This window comes from Stegostoma tigrinum, chromosome 23 (genome assembly GCF_030684315.1).
Source record: "Stegostoma tigrinum isolate sSteTig4 chromosome 23, sSteTig4.hap1, whole genome shotgun sequence".
NCBI lineage: Eukaryota > Metazoa > Chordata > Chondrichthyes > Orectolobiformes > Stegostomatidae > Stegostoma > Stegostoma tigrinum.
This window is the reverse complement of record NC_081376.1, coordinates 8,568,121-8,591,826: the sequence shown is the minus strand read 5'-3', so window position 1 is coordinate 8,591,826 and position 23,706 is coordinate 8,568,121. Positions and strand designations below refer to the sequence as shown.

General features: G+C 44.5%; 1 protein-coding gene across 2 annotated transcripts; it reads right to left on the bottom strand.

Annotated features, from left to right (window-relative positions):
• Window positions 1-6,564: 6,564 nt before the first annotated feature.
• On the bottom strand, window positions 6,565-15,204 carry LOC125462585 (methionine-R-sulfoxide reductase B1-like). 2 transcript variants are annotated; one of them, XM_048552770.2, is made up of 5 exons: window positions 15,100-15,169; window positions 13,130-13,272; window positions 11,557-11,671; window positions 8,034-8,062; window positions 6,565-7,363 (listed from the first exon to the last, which is right to left on the bottom strand). In XM_048552770.2, exons 1-4 carry the CDS (start codon window positions 15,152-15,154, stop codon window positions 8,046-8,048), a joined length of 330 nt encoding a protein of 109 aa, XP_048408727.1. In that variant the 5' UTR covers window positions 15,155-15,169; the 3' UTR covers window positions 6,565-7,363; window positions 8,034-8,045. The 2 variants fall into 2 exon arrangements, with proteins under 2 accessions (XP_048408727.1, XP_048408726.1); XM_048552769.1 differs by lacking the exon at window positions 8,034-8,062 and having other exon boundaries at window positions 15,100-15,204.
• Window positions 15,205-23,706: the final 8,502 nt, after the last annotated feature.

The following is a 23,706-nucleotide window of genomic DNA, read 5'->3' as shown; positions in this document are numbered from 1 at the left end:
TCAATAGTCCAATACCCTATCAGGGATGGCAGTGGAACAACAATGGCAGGTATTTCTGGATATAATGCAGAGGGTGCAGGACCAGTTCATACCAAAGTGGAAGAAAGATCCTAAGGGGAGGCAGAGGCGGCCGTGGCTGATGAGGGAAGTTAAGGACTGTATAAAGATAAAAGAGAAGAAGGATAACATAGCAAGGATGAGTGGGAGGCCAGAGGACCGGGAAGCTTTTAAAGAACAACAGCGGATAACTAAAAAGGCAATACACAGAAAAAAAATGAGCTATGAAGGCAAACTGGCCAAAAATATAAAGGAGGATGGTAAAAGCTTTTTTAGGTATGTGAAAAGAAAAAAAAGGTTAAGACTAAAATTGGGCCCTTGAAGTCAGAAACGGGTGAATTTATTATGGGGAACAAGGAAATGGCAGAAGAGTTGAATAGGTACTTTGGATCTGTCTTCACTAGGGAAGACACAAGCAATCTCCCAGATGCAATAGTGGCTGAAGGGCCTAGGGTAATGGACGAATTGAAGAGTATTTATATTAGGCAGGAAATGGTGTTGGATAGACTGTTAGGACTGAAGGCCGATAAGTCCCCGGGACTTGATGGTCTGCATCCCAGGGTACTTAAGGAGGTGGCTCTAGAAATTGTGGACGCATTGGTAATTATTTTCCAAGTCTATAGATACAGGATCAGTTCCTGCGGATTGGAGGGTGGCAAATGTCGTCCCACTTTTCAAGAAAGGAGGGAGAGAGAAAACAGGAAATTATAGACCAGTTAGCCTGACGTCAGTGATGGGAAAGATGCTGGAGTCAATTATAAAAGATGAATTTACGACTCATTTGGATAGCAGTAACAGAATAGGTCAGAGTCAGCATGGATTTACAAAGGGGAAATCGTGCTTGACTAATCTTCTGGAATTTTTTGAGGATGTATCCATGAAGATGGATAAGGGAGAACCAGTGGATGTAGTGTACCTGGACTTTCAGAAAGCCTTTGATAAAGTCCCGCATAGGAGATTGGTGAACAAAATTAGGGCACATGGTATTGGGGGCAAAATACTGAGTTGGATTAAAAATTGGCTGGCTGACAGGAAGCAAAGAGTAGTGATAAACAGGTCCCTTTCAGAATGGCAAGCAGTAACCAGTGGGGTACCACAAGGTTTGGTGCTGTGACCGCAGCTGTTTACAATATATATTAATGATATAGACGAAGGCATTAAAAGTAATATTAGCAAATTTGCTGATGACACAAAGTTGGGTGGCAGTGTGAAACGTGAGGAGGATGTTATGAGAATACAGGGTGACTTGGACAGGCTAGGTGAGTGGACGGACGCATGGCAGATGCAGTTTCATGTGGATAAATGTGCGGTTATACACTTTGGTGACAAGAACAGGAAGGCAGATTACTATCTCAATGGAGTCAAGTTAGGTAAAGGAGAAGCACAACGAGATCTAGGTGTTCTTGTACATCAGTCAATGAAAGCAAACATGCAGGTACAGCAGGCAGTGAAGAAAGCTGATGGCATGCTGGCCTTCATAACAAGAGGAATCGAGTATAGGAGCAAAGAGGTCCTTCTGCAGCTGTACAGGGCCCTGGTGAGACCGCACCTGGAGTACTGTGTGCAGTTTTGGTCTCCAAACTTGAGGAAGGGCATTGTTGCTATTGAGGGAGTGCAGCGTAGGTTCACGAGGTCAATTCCCAGAATGGCGAGACTATCACATGTTGAAAGATTGGAGCGACTGGGCTTGTATACTCTTGAGTTTAGAAGGATGAGAGGGGATCTGATTGAGACATATAAGATTATTAAGGGATTAGACACTCTGGAGGCAGGAAGCATGTTTCCGCTGATGGGTGAGTCCAGAACCAGAGGGCACAGTTTAAAAATAAGCGGTAGGCCATTTAGAGTAGAGTTGAGGAAAAACTTCTTCACCCAGAGAGTGGTGGATATATGGTATGCTCTGCGCCAGAAGGCAGTGGAGGCCAAGTCTCTGGATACTTTCAAGAAAGAGATAGATAGAGCTCTTAAAGATAGTGGAATCAAGGGTTATGGGGACAAGGCAGGAACAGGATACTGATTGTCGATGATCAACCATGATCATAATGAATGGTGGTGCTGGCTCAAAGGGCCAAATGGCCTACTCCGGCACCTATTGTCTATTATAGAAGGTCTTCCCTTTACTCTAGGGCTGAGCCCTCAGGTCCGAGTCTCTCCTACCAATGGAAGCATCTTCCAAACATCCACTCTGTCCAGGCCATTCAGAATTCTGTAAGTTTCACTTAGATACCCCTTCATCCTTCTAATCTCCATCAAGCATAGATGCAGAGTCCTCAAACATTCCTCATATGTTGAGCTTTTCATTCCTAGGATCATTCTTGTGAACTTCCTCTGGCCCCACTTCAGGGCCAGTGCATCTTCCCAAGGTGTAGGTCCCAAAATTGCTGAAAATACTCTAAAATATGGTCTGACCAGAGTTTATAAAAGCTCAGAAGTACATTCCTACTTTTATATTCTAGCCCTCTCAAAATAAATGCCAACATTGTATGTGCCTTCCAAACTACCAACTCAACCTGCAAGTTTACCTTAATTCAGATTTCTGAATTTTCTCCCCATTTAGAAAATAGTTCATGCCTCTATTCTTCCTACTAACATGCATGACCTCATACTTTCCAGCATTGTATTCCATCTGCAACTTCTTTGATCACAATCCTAATCTAAATCCTTCTGTAACCTCCCCAACTCCTCAATACCTGCCCCTCCACCTATCTTTGTATTGTCTGCAAACTTAGCCAGAATGCTGTCAGTTCCTTCGTTTAGATTATTAATGTATAAAGTGAAAAGTTGTGATCCCAACACTGACCCTTCTGGAACACCAGTTGTCACTATCTGCCATCCTGAGAAAGACTCTTTATCCCCACTCTCTGCTTTCTGCCAGACAGCCAATCCTCTATCCATGCTAGCACCTTGCCTCTAACGCCATGGGCTCTATTCTTACTCAGCAGCCTCCTGTGCAGCACCTTGTCAAAGGCCTTCTGGAAGTCCATGTAGTTAACATCCATTGGCTCTCCTTTGTCTAACCGGTTCATTGCCTCCTTAAAGAATTCTAACAGATTTCTCAGGGATGATCTCCCCTTGATGAAGCTGTGCTGACTTTGCCCCATTTTACAAAGAACAAAGAAAATTACAGCACAGGAACAGGCCCTTCGGCCCTCCAAGCCTGCGCCGATCAAGATCCTCTGTCTAACCTGTCATCTATTTTCTAAGGGTCTGTGTCCATTTGCTCCCTGCTCAACCATGTACCTGTCCAAATATATCTTAAAAGACGCTAACGTGTCTGCGTCTACCACCTCCGCTGGCAACGCGTTCCAGACACCCACCACCCTCTGTGTAAAGAACTTTCCATGCATATCTCCCCTAAACTTTCCTCCTCTCACTTTGAACTCATGACCTCTAGTAATAGAGTCCCCCCACTCTGGGGGAAAAAGCTTTTTGCTATTCACCCTGTCTATACCCCTCATGATTTTGTAGACCTCAATTAGGTCCCTCCTCAATCTCCGTCCTTCTAATGAAAATAACCCTACCATGTATTTCCAAGTATTCAGAAATCTCATCCTTCACAATGAACTCTCAAATCTTACCAACAACCGAGATCAGGCGAATCAGCCTGCAATTTCCGTCTTTTGCTTTATTCTCTTCTTAAATGGGTTGAGGGTCACATTAGCAATCTTCTCGTTCCCAGGACTCTGTTGACTCCAGCGATTCCAGAAAGATCACCACTATCTCTTCAACTATCTCCTTCAGAACTCTGGGTGTAGTCCATCGGCCCAGGTGATTTATCCACTTTCTAACCTTTCAGTTTTTCTAACACATTCTCCTTGGTGACGGCCACCATACTCACTTCTGTCCCTATTCCACCCCTCGACTCTCTTGAATTTTTAGGATATTATTTGTCTTCCCCCTTGAAGACTAACACAAAGTGCTTATTCAGTTCCTCAGCTATTTCTTCGTTCTCCACTACTACTTCTCCAGCGTCATTTTCCAGTGGTCCAAAGTCCACTTTTACCTCTCTTTTCCCCTTTATATATCTAAATTAACTCTTGCAATCTTCTTTTATATTACTGGTTAGCTCACCCTCATATATAATCTTCTCCCTATTTCTTTTTTCATTGCTACTTCTGTAATCAACACCTTTATTTATGAAGTCTAGTACCACATGCCTTGCCCACTTCAAAGATCGATATCCCTGAACTGCTAGATCTCTGTGTCCATGTAACTATCAGACCATAAGAAATATCTCTCTATACCCCTTCTGCCAAAATGCATCCCCTTTTATTTCTTGATGAAATTCTACTTAGGCACCTGTCTGCCTGCTTTGCAGGCTATCCGCCCTTTAGTAGCCCACTCATATCCTTACTGCCTGCCATACCTTCAAATGTGCAGTACTGGCAAATTCTGAAACTTCCCCACTTTCGCACATGTATGCCATTAACATGTTTCAAAGACAGCAGTGGTCCCAGCACTAAACCTTGCAGAGCAATTGTGTCTTATATTTTCCAGCCTGAGGAAACAGCCATTTACTATGGCTCATTGATTATTGTCCTTACAGCCTATGAATAAGGGGCAAGCCATTCAGGACTGACAAGAAGAATTTCTTCATTCAGAGAGTTGTGGACCTGTGGAATTCTCTCCCACAGGAAGCTGTTGAGGCCAGTTCATGAGATAAATTCAAGAGGGAGTTGAATTTGGCCCTTACGGCTAAAGGGATCAAGGGGAATGGGGAGAAAGTGGGAATGGGATACTGAGATTACACAATCGGTCATGATCATATTGAATGGTGGTGCTGGCTCGAAAGGCCTAGCTTCATGCCTATTTTCTGTGTTTCTATGTTAAGACAATGTTTTATCCAAACTGACTGATCATCTTAATCCACAAATCTCAATGCTGTCAAAAGCTCTCTTGGAATTCATATCGACAACATCCAATGCAGTCCCTCATCAATCTTCAGTTATTGCTTTTTCCCCTGGTTATTTATTAAATCTCCTCCCAACTAATGTTAAACTGATTTGCTTGGAACAACCATGAAATGTCCTTTCACCAATCCTGAAACAAGGGTGTCACATGTCAGTACAGCAAAAGTCGGATAGACACTTCCACTAACATTTTATCAGCACCTTATTCCTGAGTAAGCACTGAAACAAAGTATTCACTAAGTATTCTAATCTTGCCTGAGAACTTACTGTATCACATTCTTTCTATGGGCTCCACCCTGCCAGCTATTTACGCTTTATGTGAATCATGCTGAGGTTGTGAAAATTGGTGTACGCTCGGTTCGCACTAAACAACTGCACCTCCCAGTTGCGAACCATTTCAACTCCCCCTCCCATTCCACAGACAACATGTCCATCCTGGGCCTCCTGCAGTGCCACAATGATGCCACCTGAAGGTTGCAGGAACAGCAACACATATTCTGCTTGGGAAGCCTGCAGCCCAATGGTATCAGTGTGGACTTCACAAGTTTCAAAATCTCCCCTCACCCCACCGCATACCAAAACCAGCCCCAGCTTGTCCCTGCCTCCCTAACCTGTCCTTCCTCTCACCTATCCCCTCCTTCCACCTCAAGCCCCACCCCCATCTCCTACCTACCAGCCTCATCCTGCTCCCTTGACCTGTCTGTCCTCCCTGTACTGACCTATCTCCACCCTATTTCCCCATCTACACTCACCTTTACTGGCTCCATCCCCGCCTCTTTGACCAGTCTGTCTCCTCTCCACCTATCGTCTCCTCGCTCCATCTTCGATCCGCCTCCCCCTCTCCCTATTTATTTGAGACCCCTTCCCCTCCCCCCTTTCTGAAGAAGGGTCTAGGCCCAAAACGTCAGCTTTCCTGCTCCTATGCTGCTGCTTGGCCTGCTGTGTTCATCCAGCTCTACACCTTGTTATCTCTATATACGAAACGAGATACTTGTATTGAATGTTATGCAGCTGGTTCCTACTCTCAGGCATTACTGACTTGCAGAACACATTAAAGGTTGTAAGATTTGTAGTGTGTGTGTTCTTCAGCAGCACAATGACTATCTGGCCTGGTACACGCTCGAGTTCAAAGTCATTGACTAATGCCAGGTCATAATGAGCTTTTCCTTTGACTTCAAAGTGATACTGCATATGATTCATTTGTTTCATTCCGTGTGCACCACCTCACCTCAACTTTCTCTCTTCTGCTGAGCTTCCATTGCTGTATGGTTCAACTTGTGCAAGCAGTACTGCAGAACCTCACTACATTGTCAGTTTATATCCAAACCCAGACAATGCACACTGGCAGATCCCACCTTCACCAACGGCCAGTGCAAACTGATATCCACACTGGCTGCAGAACCACCAGGAACCGAGATGCTATATGAGCTTCAACAGCAGTGAATCTAACCTCTGAATTATCAGGCAACTTCATTCCTTCTGTGTCACTGAATAATTTGTTTCCCACTCTCATTAAAGTTGCTTCATGTTAAAAATGCCCAATGCAAGTGATCAAAAGCAAAGCATAACCATTGGTAACAGACCCATAAATAAACAGTAGGATTTAAAATAGGTTTTAATTCAGAAAAATCTAGTTATATGTTATACATTTAAAATCCAACTGGAAATATTTACTTTAAGTATACTGTTGGAAAGAATCTGTAAGATAAAGAAAGCCAGTGGTCAGAGATTTCCCTCCACAATTTCCAGGATTAACACCAAGTGGTCACAAAACCATAATTTATGGACCATAATACCTTCTAACCAATGAATTTCCCAAATTAATCCAGTTTCTGTGAAATTTCTACCAGAATTAAAAACAGCCACTTTAATAGTATATAAATGTTTAGCTAAAGCTATAGTTGTTTGGCAACATATTACAAAATATGTTATTTTCCCACAAGTAATATTTACTTTAAATTTTGTCTTATGTACTTTAGTTATCTTTGTGACAAGTTATTTGAACTAGTTAAGCCTGCTTTCTGCTGCAAAATCTCAAAGAACAAAACATCTGCTATTGCAACAACTCTTTCCCTATTTCCATATTGTGCTTTGCTTGACATTTTTACAAGATTAGTTGATGTTTAAAATGAAGTCCACCTTACTTAATAGAAGTATTTTTGTCAGTGTAATCATCTAAGCATCTATTTTCTGGAGATTCAAGGAAGGGTTTATCCAGAAAATTTCATGTAATGATTAACCATCAAAAATACTATGTCAAGGACATTTTTTTGCTACTTCCAGATGAAACAGAAATTCTGTGTTTACTTTGATACTTAAAGAAACAAACAGATCTCAGTTGATCAATAAAAGATTGGTTCCATGCTCGCCTTATTTTTCCTCAAGAGGTCCATTGACTGCAAATGAAACAAAAACAATTAACATATCGCATAGCTTTTATCATCATGTGCACTGTATTGATAATGTATTAGTTTTAGTAGGTTTATGAAAATTCAAAATTAAGTTCAGTAAAAAATCTTGTTCTTTAAATCCAGTCAAATTGGATATAAAAGCAGAAATTTTGCTAAGCAACTTTGCGTTTTTCTTATTCGCATCTAAACAATGATTACTAGAATAATCCTATTGAATTACTGTATTTGCCACACAAATATGTTAATACATAATTAAATCTCAACTAATACAGCTTTGCAAGTTTACAGACATTCAAAAATACAAACAGTACTACTTAAGAGTTAAACACTCAAGTAAAATCAAGCCAAAACACAAAAAGATTTTTAAAAATGTATATGAAGCCTTAATTCCAGCTTTATACTCTAAATGCAATGAAAGCTGCAATACTCTGAATTAAATTAATGTGGTAAGTTTAAGACAATAACAGAAGTGTTAAGATTGAACTACCGGTGATAAAGGCTTCCCTCTCAAACTGTATATTTTAAAAAACCCGGTGTCACTTGCTCCAAATCAGTTTGCTGGAGTTCAACAGGACAACTTAGCTATCACCACACCTTAATTCAGTCTTGCAACTTTTCAGGAATGAAAATCTGGATTTGATGAGTCATTTCTTACAATTTATTGCTCCTATATTGGGTTTAAGTCTATAAAAGAAAATAATAAGAGCAGGATTAAATATCAGGCTATTTAGCAAAACTCTCTACTTTCTCTATACGCCTTTTCCAGAATAGTAGTATTACAATGTTCACTCTGCTACAATGTTTCTAGAACCTGAGGAATTTTGGAAGATCACAACCAATGCATCTAATGTCTCAGCAGATTCCTTTTTATGTTCTTTTCCTCACTTCTTTCTTCTTGGTGACAAAGCTGAACTCCTAGCCTCAGTGTGGTCTTGGACTCCCAGCCTCAGAGCGGACAAGGCGAGCTGACCTCTCAGTACAGCGTGGCAGTCTCCCAGCCCAGCATGACTGCCCCACCAGTGGCCCAGCTCAGCAATCTCTGACTGCCACGTGGTGGTCTCTTGGCCCGGCATGGTGGTTTTTCAGTCCAGTGTAGTCTCAGCCTGGACGTCCAGACTCAACAGGATTCGGGAGCAGTCTCCCAGGCTCAAGAACTGCGAGGTGAAGGCCGGCACCGTGTGGAGTTAAGGCCAGGTGCGGACTGGAGGCTAGATGTTGGTATGGACTCAGATGAAAGGACTATTTTTCTGAACATTTTACTTTTCTATTTTCTAATTCATTCCTACAATCTGCAATGCTGGACTTTTTATTTCTTCGTTTTTCTAAAATATATTTTTCAAAGAACCTTGTACTGAAAAATCTGTGCCTGGGTACCTTTGTACCTAACATGGCACCTTAAGTAGTGACTTGTACTCATTTGATTCCATGTGACAGTGAAGCTAATTCAATTTCTCTTCTGGGTCACCAGGTCAAGGACCATCAGATCCTGAGGGTCCATCAGCTTTTAATTCCTGTAGTTTCTCCAGTACTTTTTCTCTACTAATGTTATCCCCTTAGTTCCTCAAAATTTCTGGTACACTTTTATATCTTCAGCAGAGAAGGCAGATACATTATTTGAGCAATGTCTCTTATTTTCTATTTTCTGATTCTTACACTCACTCTTTGCTGGTTCATTTCCATGGTTTGTGATACTTTGTCTCTGTCTCTGTGATCAAAGCTAGAGTTAGTTCCTTGTAGGGTGCAGTATGACTTATGACTCACTGCACTGTTTAGGAATGATTTCATTTCACTTGATTGTTTGTTTGTTTTCACTTAAGATTTCAGTGATCACAGTTCTATTAGTCTTAAAATAATTGTGGGAAAGGATAGAACTGTTGAAGAAAATTAAAGTTCTAAATTGAAGTAAAGCCAATTTTGATGGTATTAGGCAGGAACTTTCAAAAGTTGATTGAACTTTGAATCATAGCCTGCCCCAATGTAAAGTTTGAGACAACAGGGCCCTGAGCATTGATTCCAACGCAGACCATGCACTACTCATTAGATCCGCAATACAAAAGTTTCAAAACAAACATGTGCTCCTTCGTAACCGACAGACAGAATCTTATTGTTACCTTTAATCAAGATTTCTTGAAAACTAAGTTTAATTTATCATTGGAGTTCTGTAGTTCACCTGCCACTCCCCCTCCTCCCCAAAACAAACAAGAAACTTCATTGGGTAGGAGTTTCCCCTGTAGATTTGTGCTTGTTTCTATAAAACTAAGTTAGATCAAATTTACTAAACAACTGATTTAAGTTTAACAACTACTGTGAAGTCAATGGAGCTGTATTTGCCAGGTTTGCTTTGAAAACAGGATCATAATATAGTCATATCAAAGTGTGGAGCTGGATAAACACAGCAGGCCAAGCAGCATCTTAGGAGCACAAAAGCTGACGTTTTGCGCCTAGACCCTGGATCTAGGCCCCGAAACGTCAGCTTTTGTGCTCCTAACATGCTGCTTGGCCTGCTGTGTTCATCCAGCTCCACACTTTGTTATCTCGGATTCTCTGGCATCTGCAGTTCCCATTATCTCTCATAATATAGTCATGCCCCCTAATGCTCCCTGCTTTGGCAACTCCAAATTTTGTACATGTACTGACTTTCTTCCCTGCCATGGAACCAAAAGTGAAGTTGCAATTTGCTCTGAGATCCACGCACTAATTCCGTCACTTGACATAGTGAAAACGATTATCAATCACAGCAGTGTGAATGTACCGAAACAGTAGGTGGCACTCTGTCCACAACACATTGCGTTGTAACATAGTACAAAAGGCTGCCTGAAGCACAAAGAAGTTAGGTCACAATTCGAATACAGGGATTAAAAAAATATGTTGCACAACATCTTGAGGGAATGGAGAAACTTCTCTCCAAGTTCCTTAACCCAACTTCACCCTGTCTCCCCTCCATTCTTTACATAATCAGTGTTCATTTTAATAGAACATTGTTTGTAGTGTAATAATATAAATTTCTTCAATATAGGTATTCGATCATTCATGTTGTTTTGCAATATCGATTTAAATATGTTGTTCTCTGTAAAACCAACAATTGCATTGCCACATTTAACCCTTATCCTCTGATTCAGCAAAACATAGGAGCTCCACAAAGTAAGGGTATCAGGCAGCTTTGAGGTAGAAAACAAAAAATAGGGAACAAACTGACGATGGCAACATTAACTGCCACGGAAAATAAAGAGATTATAGCAAACAGTGTCACTATTATTTTTAAAAATTACTTCAACTGAAATATTCAAACACATACAACATATACACTAACAAGGGTTTTTTTTTTCAAAAGCCAAATTCAGTTTTGTTGGTAATAGGAAAAAAACTTGACAGTTTTTGAAAAGTTCTGAATAGTAGCCCAGGAATTTGTCTTCAACTTACTATTCTTTACTGCGGATTTCATTTACAAAACTGGCTTAGGTCAAGGGGATTCACATTTACAGTCACAGAGATATACAGGATGAAAGAAGACTCTCGAGTCCAACTTATCTAGGCCGACCAGATATTTTAAGTAACTCTGATCCCATTTGCCAGCATTTGGCCCATATCCCTCCAAACCCTTCCTATTCATATACCCATCCAGATGCCTTTCAAACGTTGTAATTGTACCTGCCTTCACCACTTCCTCTGGCAGCTCATTCCATACAGACACCACCCTCTGCGAGAAGATGTTGCTCCTTAAATCCCCTTTAAATTTTTCCCCTCTCACCTGATCCCTAATCCCTCTAGTTTGGAACTCCTGCACCCCAGGGAAAAGGCCTTGCCTATTCATCCTATCCATGCCCCTCAATTTTATAAACCTCTAGAAGGTAACCTCTCAGCCTCCGCTGCTCCAGGGAATATATCCCCAGCTTATTCAGCCGCTCCTTATAGTTCAAACCCTCGAACCCTGGCAACATCCTTGTAAATCTTTTCTGAACCCTTTCAACCCTCTCACATGGAGACCAGAATTTCATGCAGTACTCCAAAAGTGGCCTAACCAATGTTCTGTACAGCTGCAATGTGACCTCCAAGCTCCTCTCTTCAACACACTGACCAAATGTAAAATAAATAGGAAAAGAAAAACAAACTGCATTAATGAAGCTACCTTTCTTCATCCATATGGATGCTATAAAATAAATTTGTCACAATCCACGTACCTTTGGGGACAAATTTCAACGAGCTGCTGAATATTCAGAAACGTGACTGTCCCGGCTTAGGCCCATCATTGAGAAACTCATGGCCAAGTCCATTCCCACACTTTCCACAAGAAACCTGAAACAGAGACGTTTTAAAGATGTTGCATTTTCTTCAATCCAATCAAAACCATTTTATGCAAACTTGCCAAAAGATGGTAGTTACTGCAAAAGAGGTAGAGTTTTGTCGCAAGCCGCTTTGGAGATGTGCAATTAAGCAGGAGAGCGACATTCACTAATTGCACGTATTTACTGCACATTCAATGATAACAATAAATCGATGCACAGCTTATTATACTTTAGCTTAATCTAAAACCACATTTTGTCTTCTTCTTGCTCCCTGCCTTTTTCTCCTTTATAGCAAACTAGTAAATAAAGAACAAACCAGATGAGGAGCAGTCAAAAGTATTGCCAGAATGCCTATTCCAAAAACAGGGAGTTGTGTACTTTCTTCTCCCTGCCTGAGGGCAGATCTGACTGACTGTGCTGCCTTGCCCAACACTGGTAGTGCAAAGAGATAATGGGAACTGCAGATGCTGGAGAATTCCAAGATAATAAAATGTGAGGCTGGATGAACACAGCAGGCCAAGCAGCATCTCAGGAGCACAAAAGCTGACGTTTCGGGCCTAGACCCTTCATCAGAGAGGGGGATGGGGAGAGGGAACTGGAATAAATAGGGAGAGAGGGGGAGGCGGACCAAAGATGGAGAGTAAAGAAGATAGGTGGAGAGAGTATAGGTGGGGAGGTAGGGAGGGGATAGGTCAGTCCAGGGAAGACGGACAGGTCAAGGAGGTGGGATGAGGTTAGTAGGTAGATGGGGGTGCGGCTTGGGGTGGGAGGAAGGGATGGGTGAGAGGAAGAACCGGTTAGGGAGGCAGAGACAGGTTGGACTGGTTTTGGGATGCAGTGGGTGGGGGGGGGGGAAGAGCTGGGCTGGTTGTGTGGTGCAGTGGGGGGAGGGGACGAACTGGACTGGTTTAGGGATGCAGTAGGGGAAGGGGAGATTTTGAAACTGGTGAAGTCCAAATCCTACTTCATCCCAAGCTCGAACACTGTTCTTAGCACCCATTTGACTCACACCAGTCATCCAGCCAATTAACTAACAAACACCCAAAGACTCAGAGTTGACATGGCAACATACAATCACCCATTCTTATTGCAATCTGGAGGTATGGGTAGTGATGGTCAAGGTTCCAATAACTTTCCATCACACAGCAAACTATAAATATTTCTCATTCTTACTCACCTACTAATGGCATGTGTTGGAAGGATCTGCAAGTCGACACTTAACCTATTCAACAGTACTTTTTTGGTCCATCAAGTCCTGGAGTGGGATTTGAACCTGAATCTTTGGCTCAGAGGCAGGACACTACCCACTTCACCACAAGATGTCAGTTCTTTTAAGTATATTAAAAGCAATGTTACAATGGAGTGGCCATTTCAAAGCTGAGTCTGGTTCAGAATAGGTAAATCCAAATATTAGCAGTCATATATATAATCTTACATTTTCCACTTACTAGCATGTTTGACAACTTACCTTAAGGGCATTCTCTCCCTCTTTTCGTCTGGACAGACTGTCTGGATGAATCGTTTCAGTAAAAGCAGGCCATGGTGAGGAATGGTTATATTTAGCTTTACTTGAAAACAATTCATACCCACACTTTGAACAGATGTATATCCCTGCATTGAAAACAATGGTTAAAGTCTTACCTGGTCAGCAAAACTGAATAGGAACAATAAGATTTACAATAAACTTTAGATCAATGACAGAAATATTAACATGTTTCTGTATCACTAGAAATAAATGATGTTAGACAAAACTGCAGGTTTCCAATGTCACTTTGCACATGTACATTTATTTTTAACCTTAAGTTATAAAATTTTATCAGGGCAAATTTCCTTTAAGGTTCTAACTTGCCCCAGCTCAAAACTTGCATCATTCAGTCGTTTCTCTGCCATGTCTCTCTCTGATATCAACTTGCCCATGACGCCCACTTCCTACTCCTTCAAACCCATCTGTGCTAGACTCCTGACCATGCACAATTCCTGCAGGCCAAACACTATTTCACTCCTTTCAATTTAGTTCATTGTACTTGCTCCTGTACACTGTGTTGACCAGACACAAATACATTGGGCAACTTCTTTGTGGAACATTTCCAGCTTCGAGTTTCCAGCTTCCTGCTATTTTAATTCACACTGTTAAAATAAAGCACAAGGGACAACATCTCATATTTCAATTAGGCTGGATAGGGAAAAAAAACCTGTGCCCATTGGCAAAAGCTTCCGGAAGCAGAGGAAAAACCTACTGAAGACTGCAAGGGGATAAGGGAATTGAGATTTGGGGGCTTGGGAAGAAGGATCAGGCTTTGTGAAATTGGAATTTCGGTTCGGAGAATTGGGATATGGGGGCTGTCTTTTGATGAAATGGAATACAGGATTTGGGATTTGATCAATTAGGCCTGGACAAAGGGAAACTGGGACATAAAAATAGGGACTGAGATACAGGGCTTGGGATACAAGATTTAGATTTGGGGAACTGGGAAACTGGACTTGGAATGCAGGATATGTGGTCTGGAGAACTGGGATACCAGGTTTGAGATATAGGAAACAGGATTTGGGGATGTGGAAGAAGGGAATTCGGATACCGGACAAAGGATATAGGTTACAGGGTCTGGGGATCCGGGAGGCAGGGTTTAGGAGGCAATGCTTGGGGATTTGGGAGACAGGGACTGAGGATTCAGGAGACAAGGTTTGAGGATTTGGAATTTGGGGGAAAAGGTTTGGGAATTTTGGAGATAAGGTTTGCGAATTTGGGACTTGGGGTACTGGATTTAAGGATTTGGAATTTGGGACATTGAGTGCAGTGTTTGGGGGCTTGGATGTGGGATTTGAGGACTTGGGATACAGAAAACAGGGTGTGGAGATTTGGAAGAAGAGATTTTAGATAAGGGACACAGGTTAAAGGATACAGCATCTAGAGATTTGGGAAATGGGGCTTCGGTGATTTGGGAGATAGGGATGGAGATTGGGGATTTGGGATACACAAAGATTCGAGATGGGGCTTTCGGAGATGGGGTTTTGGTTCTTTGGGAGAAGGAGGTGGGGATTGGGGATGGGATTAGGAGAGAGGATTTTGGAGACAGGGATTTGGAGATACAAGGTTTGAGGATTTAGGATGGGGATACAGGGTTTGGGGATTTCAGACATGGGATGGGGTTACAGGGTTTGGGAATTTGGGATGTGGGATGGGGATACAGGGTTTGGGAATTTGGGATGTGGGATGGGGATACAGGGTATGGAGTTTTGGGAATTTGGGACGGGGATACAGGGTTTGGGAATTTGGGACGTGCGATGGGGAACTCCGAGTCTCTGACGGTTTCGGATCTTGCACTTTAGTCAAAACTTGACGTTTCACTGATAACTCAACACCGTTTCCGAAAAAAAAACAAACCGAAACTGAATAACAATCTAACACGACGCTCCCAGTTTCACAACACCCCGACTCACCGAGTTCAAAGTGATCTTTATAAACTTCAGACCTGAAAAACGAACAAAACGCCATCACCTCGAAACTAGCTCGCCCTCTGCCCGTCACGGGGAGCGCATGCGCTACAGGCCGGCCGCCGTGAGGGGAGGGCGCATGCGCGTACCTACAACCGTTGTAGTTACAGAGAGACACCGACAGGCGGCATCATTGAGCAGGAGCAGGAGAAGCCAATGTTCAATTGCTAGGAGGACAGATTTTGGCTTATTTTCTACAGACCTACAAAAAATTTATTGTTGGAATTATAGTTAGGACTTGGCAAGAGACACGTTTGTCGGCCAGAATTTGGGATTGAGGAATTGGAATTGGACTTTTATAGGTGATAGAATCCCTACGGGGTGGAAGCAGGCTGTTTGCCCATTGAGTCCACACGGACCCTCCGAACAGCACTCTGCCCACACCCAAACCCCTACTCCAACCCTGTAACCTTGCATTCGCCATGCCCAATCCACCTAATCTACACATCCCTACAGACTATGGGCAATATAACATGGCCAGTCTACCTAATCTGCACATCTTTGGAGTCTGAGAGGAAACCGGAGCACCAGAGGAAACCCACACAGACGTGGGGAGACTGTGCAAACTCCACACAGTCACCCAATGACGGAATCGAACTCAGTCCCTGGTTCTGTGAGGCAGCACTGAGCCGCCATGCTGAGGTCAATGAGCAACCATGGGTGACTGCCTATGTACAGAGTGGGGCAGGACCCAGCAGCCGAGGCTTGATCTCAAGTTTATGGAGATTGGGAAATGGGAGACCATTCAAGGAGCATTGAATATCCTAGGCCTCGTGCTAACAAAAGCATGGGTGAAGGCTTCAGCACCAGATGAGCTGAAATGGGACAAAAAGAAAGTAGCATTGGGGGGTGTAGAGGAAATGGGGGAAGAAATAGATGGTGAGACTGATGGTGTGAATATGTACAAGAAAGCACATCACATGTACAAATCTGACGCTGTGGTTATAAACTGTCTGATGAAACATCAGATAGTTGCTAGGAAAGGGGTGGGGTCAGTAATTAGGAAATGACGTGTGTAGCATACACCAGAGGAAATGTTTCCCCATCTGGATCAGATGCCCTTCAAACAGTCTTGCAAAGGGTGGATCAGGATAGTGGGGAAATACCTGGGTTAGGGCCATTAACATACGCTTAATAGCATTTGCTGCATTTTTGAATGGTCTCACAAAGAGGCACCATTTAAATGAGGAAAAATTGGGAATTTTGACAATATTTGGGAATAAGAATTGGGGATGATGACAGAGACTTGGAATATGAAAGGAATTTAGAATAAGAATTGGAATGAGGCCACGGATTGGGAATAAGGACTGGGTTTGGATATCAGAATTTGAAATAAAGACTGGGACTGGGAATAAGGATAGGGAGTGGGAATAACACTTCAGGTTAAATACAGGGACTGGGAATAAAAATTGGGAGCCAAGACAGGAATGAGAATAAGAACAGAAATTGTGAATAAGGACAGCAATTAGGAATACAAATTTGAGATGACAGGAATTGTAAATAAGGATTCAGAAAAAGGACAGGGATTAGAAATAATAGGGATTGGGAAATAACAGCAGGGATTGGAAATAAGGATAGAGACTGAGTCAAATTTGGGAATAGGGACTTTGAGTTTCTGTGACCTTTTGGCAGTTTTGGATCTGCTACTTACACCAAACTCAATATTCTACCAATCGGTGGGTAAAAAGGGAAGCAAAATTGCAAATTAAGATCGACCATTCCCAGGTCAGTGATATCCAGACTGACTGAGATGTAATGGTGCAGGAACAGGAAGAGAAACCATTGCAGATGATTCTCTGGCTGCATCTGAATAGATAGAAAGGGAGAGCAGGACCACCCGATTGGAAGAAGTGGTCAAGGGCTATGGAAAGTTAGCATGGATTTCTTCGGGGAAGCCATGTTTGACAAATTCGATTGAATTATTTTGAGCGGGTGGCCAGAAACATTGATGAGCGTGTCGCATTTGATGTAGTCCACATGAACCTTAGCAAGGCTTTTAATAAGGACTCTCAAGGTCAAGAAAGTAAGAGCCCGTGGGATCCAAGGCAAAGTGACACGTTCGGTTCAAAATTGGCTGAGAGGCAGGAAGCAGAGGGTGATGGCACAGAGATGCTTCTATGACTGAAAGTCTATTTTCAGAGGACATCCATAGGGTTCAGTGCTGGGACCCTTGCTGTTTATGGCGTATGTAAATGATGTGGACTTAATTGTAGGTGTTATGAACAAGAAGTTTGCAGATGACACGATAATTGTTACTAGACAACTCAGAAAAGAGGGAGGTAACGCAATTGGGTAGGGTTGATGAGGCAAGTGATTACACTGTCAATGGTAGGACCTCGGGAAATATTGAAAACTCAAAGAGACCTTGGCCTACATATCTCTGTATGGTAGATAGACAAGGTGTTTTAAAAGGCATATGGGGATGCTTGCCTTTGTTACTTGAGGCATAGAATACAAGAGCAAGTATATGGTGGAAGTGTCTAACACACAGATCAGGCCACAGTTGAAGTACTGCATGTGCAGTTCTGGTCACCACATTATAGGAAGACAGAGTACAACAGAGATTTACCAGCATGTTGCTTGGACTTCAGTGATTCAGCTGTGAAGAAAAACTCAACAGAATGGGGCTGGTTCCCTTCCAGCCGCAACAGTTGAGAGGGGACACAATAGCACTGTATAAGATTACAAGAGGCCTAGGTAGGATGAATAGGAAACCACTTTTTCCACTTGTTGAGGAGTCAATAACCAGGAAACATAGGTTTAAGGTGAGAGGCAGAAGGCTAAGAGGAGAGCTGATGAGAAATTATTTCACTCAAGAGGGTAGAGAGAGTTTGGAACTCGCAATCTGAAATACCAGTTGAGTTGGAAAATCTCATAACACTCAAGCAGTATTTAGATCTTCACTTGTATTGCCATAGACTCCAGAGCTATGGGCCAAGCGCAGGATGAAAAAAAAAGAACAATACTACACAGGTACAGGCCCTTCAGCCCTCCAAGCCTGCGCTGACACATTTTGCCCTTCCATACTAAAACTGCTTTCACATCCAGGATCCGTATCCCTCTATTCCATTCCTGTTCACAGGCTCATCCAGGTGTTTCGTTAATACTGCCATGATGTCTGTTTCCACTACGTCCTCTGGCAATGTGTTCCAGGCACTCACTACCCTGTGCAAGAAAAACTTGTCTAGCACATCTCATTTAAACATTCCCCCCACCTCCTCGCACTTGAGCCTGTGGCCCTGAATTGTAAACTCTCATAACGTTTAGGCTGTGTTTAGATCTTCACTTCTACTGCCATAGCCTCCAGGGCTATGGGCCAAGAGCAGGGTAATGGGATTAATGTTGTCAGATCTTTGTGGACTAGTGAATGGCCTCCTCCTATGCTGCAAATGTCTATGAGTTGTGTAACCCATACAGTCAGAGGCTGCAGATAGATCAAGAAGGGAACAGTTCACCGTTGTTACAGTCACAAGGGGTGTAACTGTGATTTTAAAAAGATCTATTTCAACATTGTGCCAGGGCAGAATTAGCAGGGGTTTTGGGAAAAATGAGCAAAGATTAAATGTATCTGATGTATGAATATGTTGTGGAATATTTTATGTAAATTCTGCGTGTAAATGTGTGAATCTAAGCTAAGTATTTTCTTCCTGAAGGAGGGTAATACCCGAAACAGCGTTGACAGCTCCTTTCCTCCAGATGTTGCCTGGCCCGCTGTGTTCTTCTGGCCTCCTGTTTGTCTACCCAAGTATTTTTGTGTTCAGATCATCGACATTTTTGGCGCCAAACAGCAAGTTGACAGTTCGGAGATAAGAGTGGAAGATATTGAGTATTTCCAGCAATTTCTGTTTTTATTCCAGATTCCTAGCACATGTAGAATTGTGCTTTTTTGTGTGTGAGAATTAGGAGATTGAGATACCACAATTTATATTGTTGTGAATTGTCAGGACTGCAGTTTACAACCTAGATTTTTCTCTGACGAGGATTTTCAGTTCCATCCATGAGCAGCTGTTTTTTTCCAGTGACTGAGGAGGCTGATAAATGAGGTTACTTTTTCAAAAGGACAGGAGAAGCTATTTTGGGCCTGTTGAGTTTTCACTTCATTCCTTTTCTTGTGTTCTTAGACACAAGGACAATTGTTACTGCTTCGAATTCCAAGGTGAGTTTAAGACTATCTCACCTTTCCTTGAGATGGCATCCAACCCCAACCCATCTCAGTATGACTGTCTTCCACCAGGACAAAGACAGCAATCCCATGGGAACAACAGTGTTTACTAATGAATCCTGCCCCTTCGCTATTGCAGGGTCAGTATTCTGAGATGCCATACCTAACAGCATGATGGGCGTAGCGAAAGCTCTGAGCACAGACTCACCTTCGCCTTGTGAAGACAATGAGCAGTGAACGATAAATGGGACTTTGCATTTATTCCCTACATTCCAGTTACAAATTGTGAGGAATATCCTCAGTGGACTCTGTTTCAACCTGACAGGAAAGGTGTATGGAGGTGCAAGTCTGTTTTGATATAATCACGTTCGTGATTCTCAGAGGTTACGTGTACTGGAATTTCTGATCTCATTGGTCCACAGCACCATCTTTCCCAAACAGATTCCGGATGTGACCTCATTTTCCTTTGCAAAAGAAGCAAAAGCCACTTGAAAACATAAACTATTTAACGCAGCAAGTGGTTAAGGTATGAAACACACCGAGAGAGTGGAGGAGGTAAGTTCAATTTAAAAGGGAATTAGACCGTACTTTGAGAAACGGAAGAATGTGCCGGGTTATAGGAAGTAGGCTGGAGGATTGCACAAAGTGAATTGCTTTTTGGGAGTGCTGGCACAGGGACGATGGGCTGAATGGCTTCCTTCTGCGCTGCCACAACCATGTCATTCTGCAGTGCCTCAAGCCTTGTTTGACACCAGTTGGAAATCGTGGGTGTCGGGACTGGTTGTATAGGGCTGGGAAGGGAGCGAGCATGAGTGGGGAGTAGGTGTATAGGGCTGGGAAGGGAGGGAGCAGTGGTGGGGAGTAGGTGTATAGGGCTGGGAAGGGCAGGAGCAAGAATGGGGAGTAGGTGTATAGGGCTGGGAAGGGAGGGAGCAGTGGTGGGGAGTAGGTGTATAGGGCTGGGAAGGGAGGGAGCAGTGGTGAGGACTGGTTGTATAGGGCTGGGAAGGGCAGGAGCGGGGAGTGGGGAGTAGGTGTATAGGGCTGGGAAGGGAGGGAGCAGTGGTGGGGAGTAGGTGTATAGGGTTGGGAAGGGAGGGAGCAGTGGTGGGGAGTAGGTGTATAGGGCTGGGAAGGGAGGGAGCAGGGGTGGGGACTGGTTGTATAGGGCTGGGAAGGGCGGGAGCAAGAGTGGGGAGTAGGTGTATAGGGCTGGGAAGGGAGGGAGCAGTGGTGGGGAGTAGGTGTATAGGGCTGGGAAGGGCAGGGGCAGGGAGTGGGCATATAGGGCAGGGGGCGGGGAGCAGGCGTATAGGGCAGGGGGCGGGGAGCTGGCATATAGGGCAGAGGGCGGGGAGTGGACGTATAGGGCAGGGGGCGGGGAGCGGGCGTATAGGGCAGGGGTCGGCGAGTGGGTTATAGGGCGGGGCGGGGAGCGGGTGTATCGGGCGGGGGGCTGGAGTGGGTTTATAGGGCGGGAGACGGAGAGCGGGTGTATAGGGCGGGGGGGCAGGGTGCGGGTGTATAGGCTGGGGGCAGGGTGCGGTTGTATGCGGCGGGGAGCGGGTGTATAGGGCGGGGGCGGGGAACGGGGGACAGGGAGCGGGTGTATGGGGGCGGGGAGCGGGTCTATGGGGTTGGGGCCAGGGAGCGGGTGTATGGGGTCGGGGGCGGGTGCGGGGGTATGGGGGTGGGGGGTGGGGTGCGGGGGGCAGTGTCTGGGAGTGGGGGGGCGGGGGTATGGGGGCAGGGCGCGGGGGCGTGGGTGTCTGGGGGTGGGGGTATGGGGACAGGGGGCAGGTGTCAGGCGGCGGGGGCAGGGGCAGGTGTACGGGGGGGCATGGGTGCGGAGAGGCGGGTGGCGGGGGTACATGGGCGGGGGACGGGTTTCAGGGGCGGGGACGGGGGGCGGGTGTCGTGGGCGGTTGTCTGGGGGCGGGTGCCAGGTGTCTTGGGGCGGGGGATGGGGAGCGGGTGTCTGGGGACAGGGGGCGGGTGTCTGGGGGGTGCGGGTATGGTGATGGGTGGCGGGGGTATGGGGGCGGGTGGCAGGTGTATGGGGGCGGGGGGCGGGTGGCAGGCAGGTGGATGGCTCTGGGGGCGCGGGCGGGGTGGTGGGTGTATGGGGGCGGGTGTACGGGGCAGGGGTGGGGAGCGGATGTACAGGGCTGGGAGCGGGTGTACGGGGCGGGATGGGAGCGGGTGTACAGGGCCGGGGTGAGGTAGGGCCAGGTGCGGGGGTGGGGGGCGGCCGGGCAGGGCCAGGGGCGGTCGGGCAGGGCCAGGGGTGGGGGGTGAGCGGTTGCGAAGGGCCGGGGGCGGGGTTGGGGAGCGGTTGCGAAGGGCTGGGGGTGGGGGGGAGGGTGCGGGGTTGGGGAGTGGTTGTATGGGGCTGGTGGGAGGGATGGGGGGGAGCAGGGATAGGGAGTAGTTGATTGAGTGATCTTGAGGGAATGAATGTTGTTCAGCCTGTTATGTGAAAGATGTTGTTTAACTTGAAAGCGTTCTGAAAAGCTTTACAAGCATGTTGCCAGGGTTGGAGGGTTTGAGCTATAGAGAGAGGCTTGATAGGCTGGGGCTATTTTCCCTGGAGCATTGGAGGCTGAGGAATGACCTTAAAGAGGTTATAGGATCATGAGGGGCTTGGATAGGTTGAATAATTAAGGTCTTTTCTCCAGGGTGTGGAGTCGAAAACTAGAGGGCGTAGGTTTAAGGTGAGAGGGGAAAGATTGAAAAGGGACCTGAGGGGTAACATTTTCACACAGAGGGTGTGAATACGAATAGGAAGAGTTTAGAGGGATATGGACCGAATGCTGGTAAATGGGACTAGATTAATTTAGAATATCTGATTGGCATGAACTGTTTGGACCAAAGGGTCTGTTTCTTTGCTATACAACTCTGACTCTACAAGGAGGAGTAATATCGTTCGCATGGGTTGAGGCAGAGGAGTTAAAATGGTTAAGGAAGCCAGTGACTCCCTATTTGAAAGTTTGTGGCTGGGGGAGCAATTAGACCTCTGAGGACACATAATGAAGCTGCAATCATTGACCGAGAGACAAACCACATATACTGAAAAGGCATCACTTAGAACTCAATGCAATCTCTGTGTCCCCTATTGGTGGGTCCAAGGTTGTAAACTCAAAATTTCAACACATGACCCAACTGTGCAGCCACAACGTATAATTTGAGAACCCCTGCCTTATGGTGAATATTGCAGGGATCAGATGTTCAGTAGGCTTTCCATAAGTTGGGTCAATTCCTCCAGTTTAAAACAGTATCAGCTCTGTTGGTAACACTCATTCATGTGAATCACAAAGACTTGACCACACTATCTGGGCTGAATCTGCAGTGCAGTTCTAGGGAGTGCTGCACTGTATGAGATGCTGTCTTTCCCATTAGACTTTAAACTGAAGCTCGATCTCCCCCCTTGGGTGGAGGAACTGTAATATTTGGCACAGAGAGCAGGAATTATCCCCTGTGCCCTGGTCAATGTTTATCTCTCAATCACCATAGCAAAGGCGGATTAACTAAGCATAATTACACTGTTTTTTGCGAGATCTTAATTTTGTGCAAATTGACTGCCATGCTTCCTATGTTATGACAGTAACCACACATTGACATTCATTTCATTGGCTTTAAAACCCTTTATGCTGTTTGGTGGTTATGAAAAACAAACATGGATGCTAAATAAAAACTGAAAGATCTGCAGATGCTATAAATCAGAAACAAAAACAGAAATTGCTGGAAAAACTCAGCAGGTCAGGCAGCATCTGTGAAGAGAAAGCAGAGTTAATGTTTCGGGTTGAGTGATCCTTCCTCAGGACTCCAGGGTGACTCAACCCAACATGTTAACTCCAATTTTGTTTCTTAATTCAAGTATAGATGCTAGTCTTTCTTTCAGCATTATTGACAGCTTCACTTAAATATCTACTACAGACTTCACTTTTACAGACCGGAAATGGGTCTTAAATAGAACCGTTGAACTACCGAAACAATTCAGCCACAAAATGGGGGCTATTTGGCCCATCTTGTCCATGCCAACCCAAAGACACTCAGATGCCCTTTCTAGTCCCATCTTCCTGCATTTGGCCCATAGCCCTGCAGCTTTCAACACTTAAGGTTTAACCCAGTCTTCTTAAAAGAGTTTAGGCTCTGCCCCACCACCAAATCAGATAGCCATCCTTGCAATGGGAACTTTCACATCTACATGAGAAGCAGACAGGGATTGTCTCAGATTTCTGTGCTTAAAGTCTCACCAGCACGAGTATGAACCCACAGCTTCCTGACACAGCGGTGAGACCGCTACCAGCTGAGCTACAGCTGACAGCTAACTATACCTGACTATAGTAGCCGCATAAATATTGTGATGACAAGAATAGGTTGGATTCTGG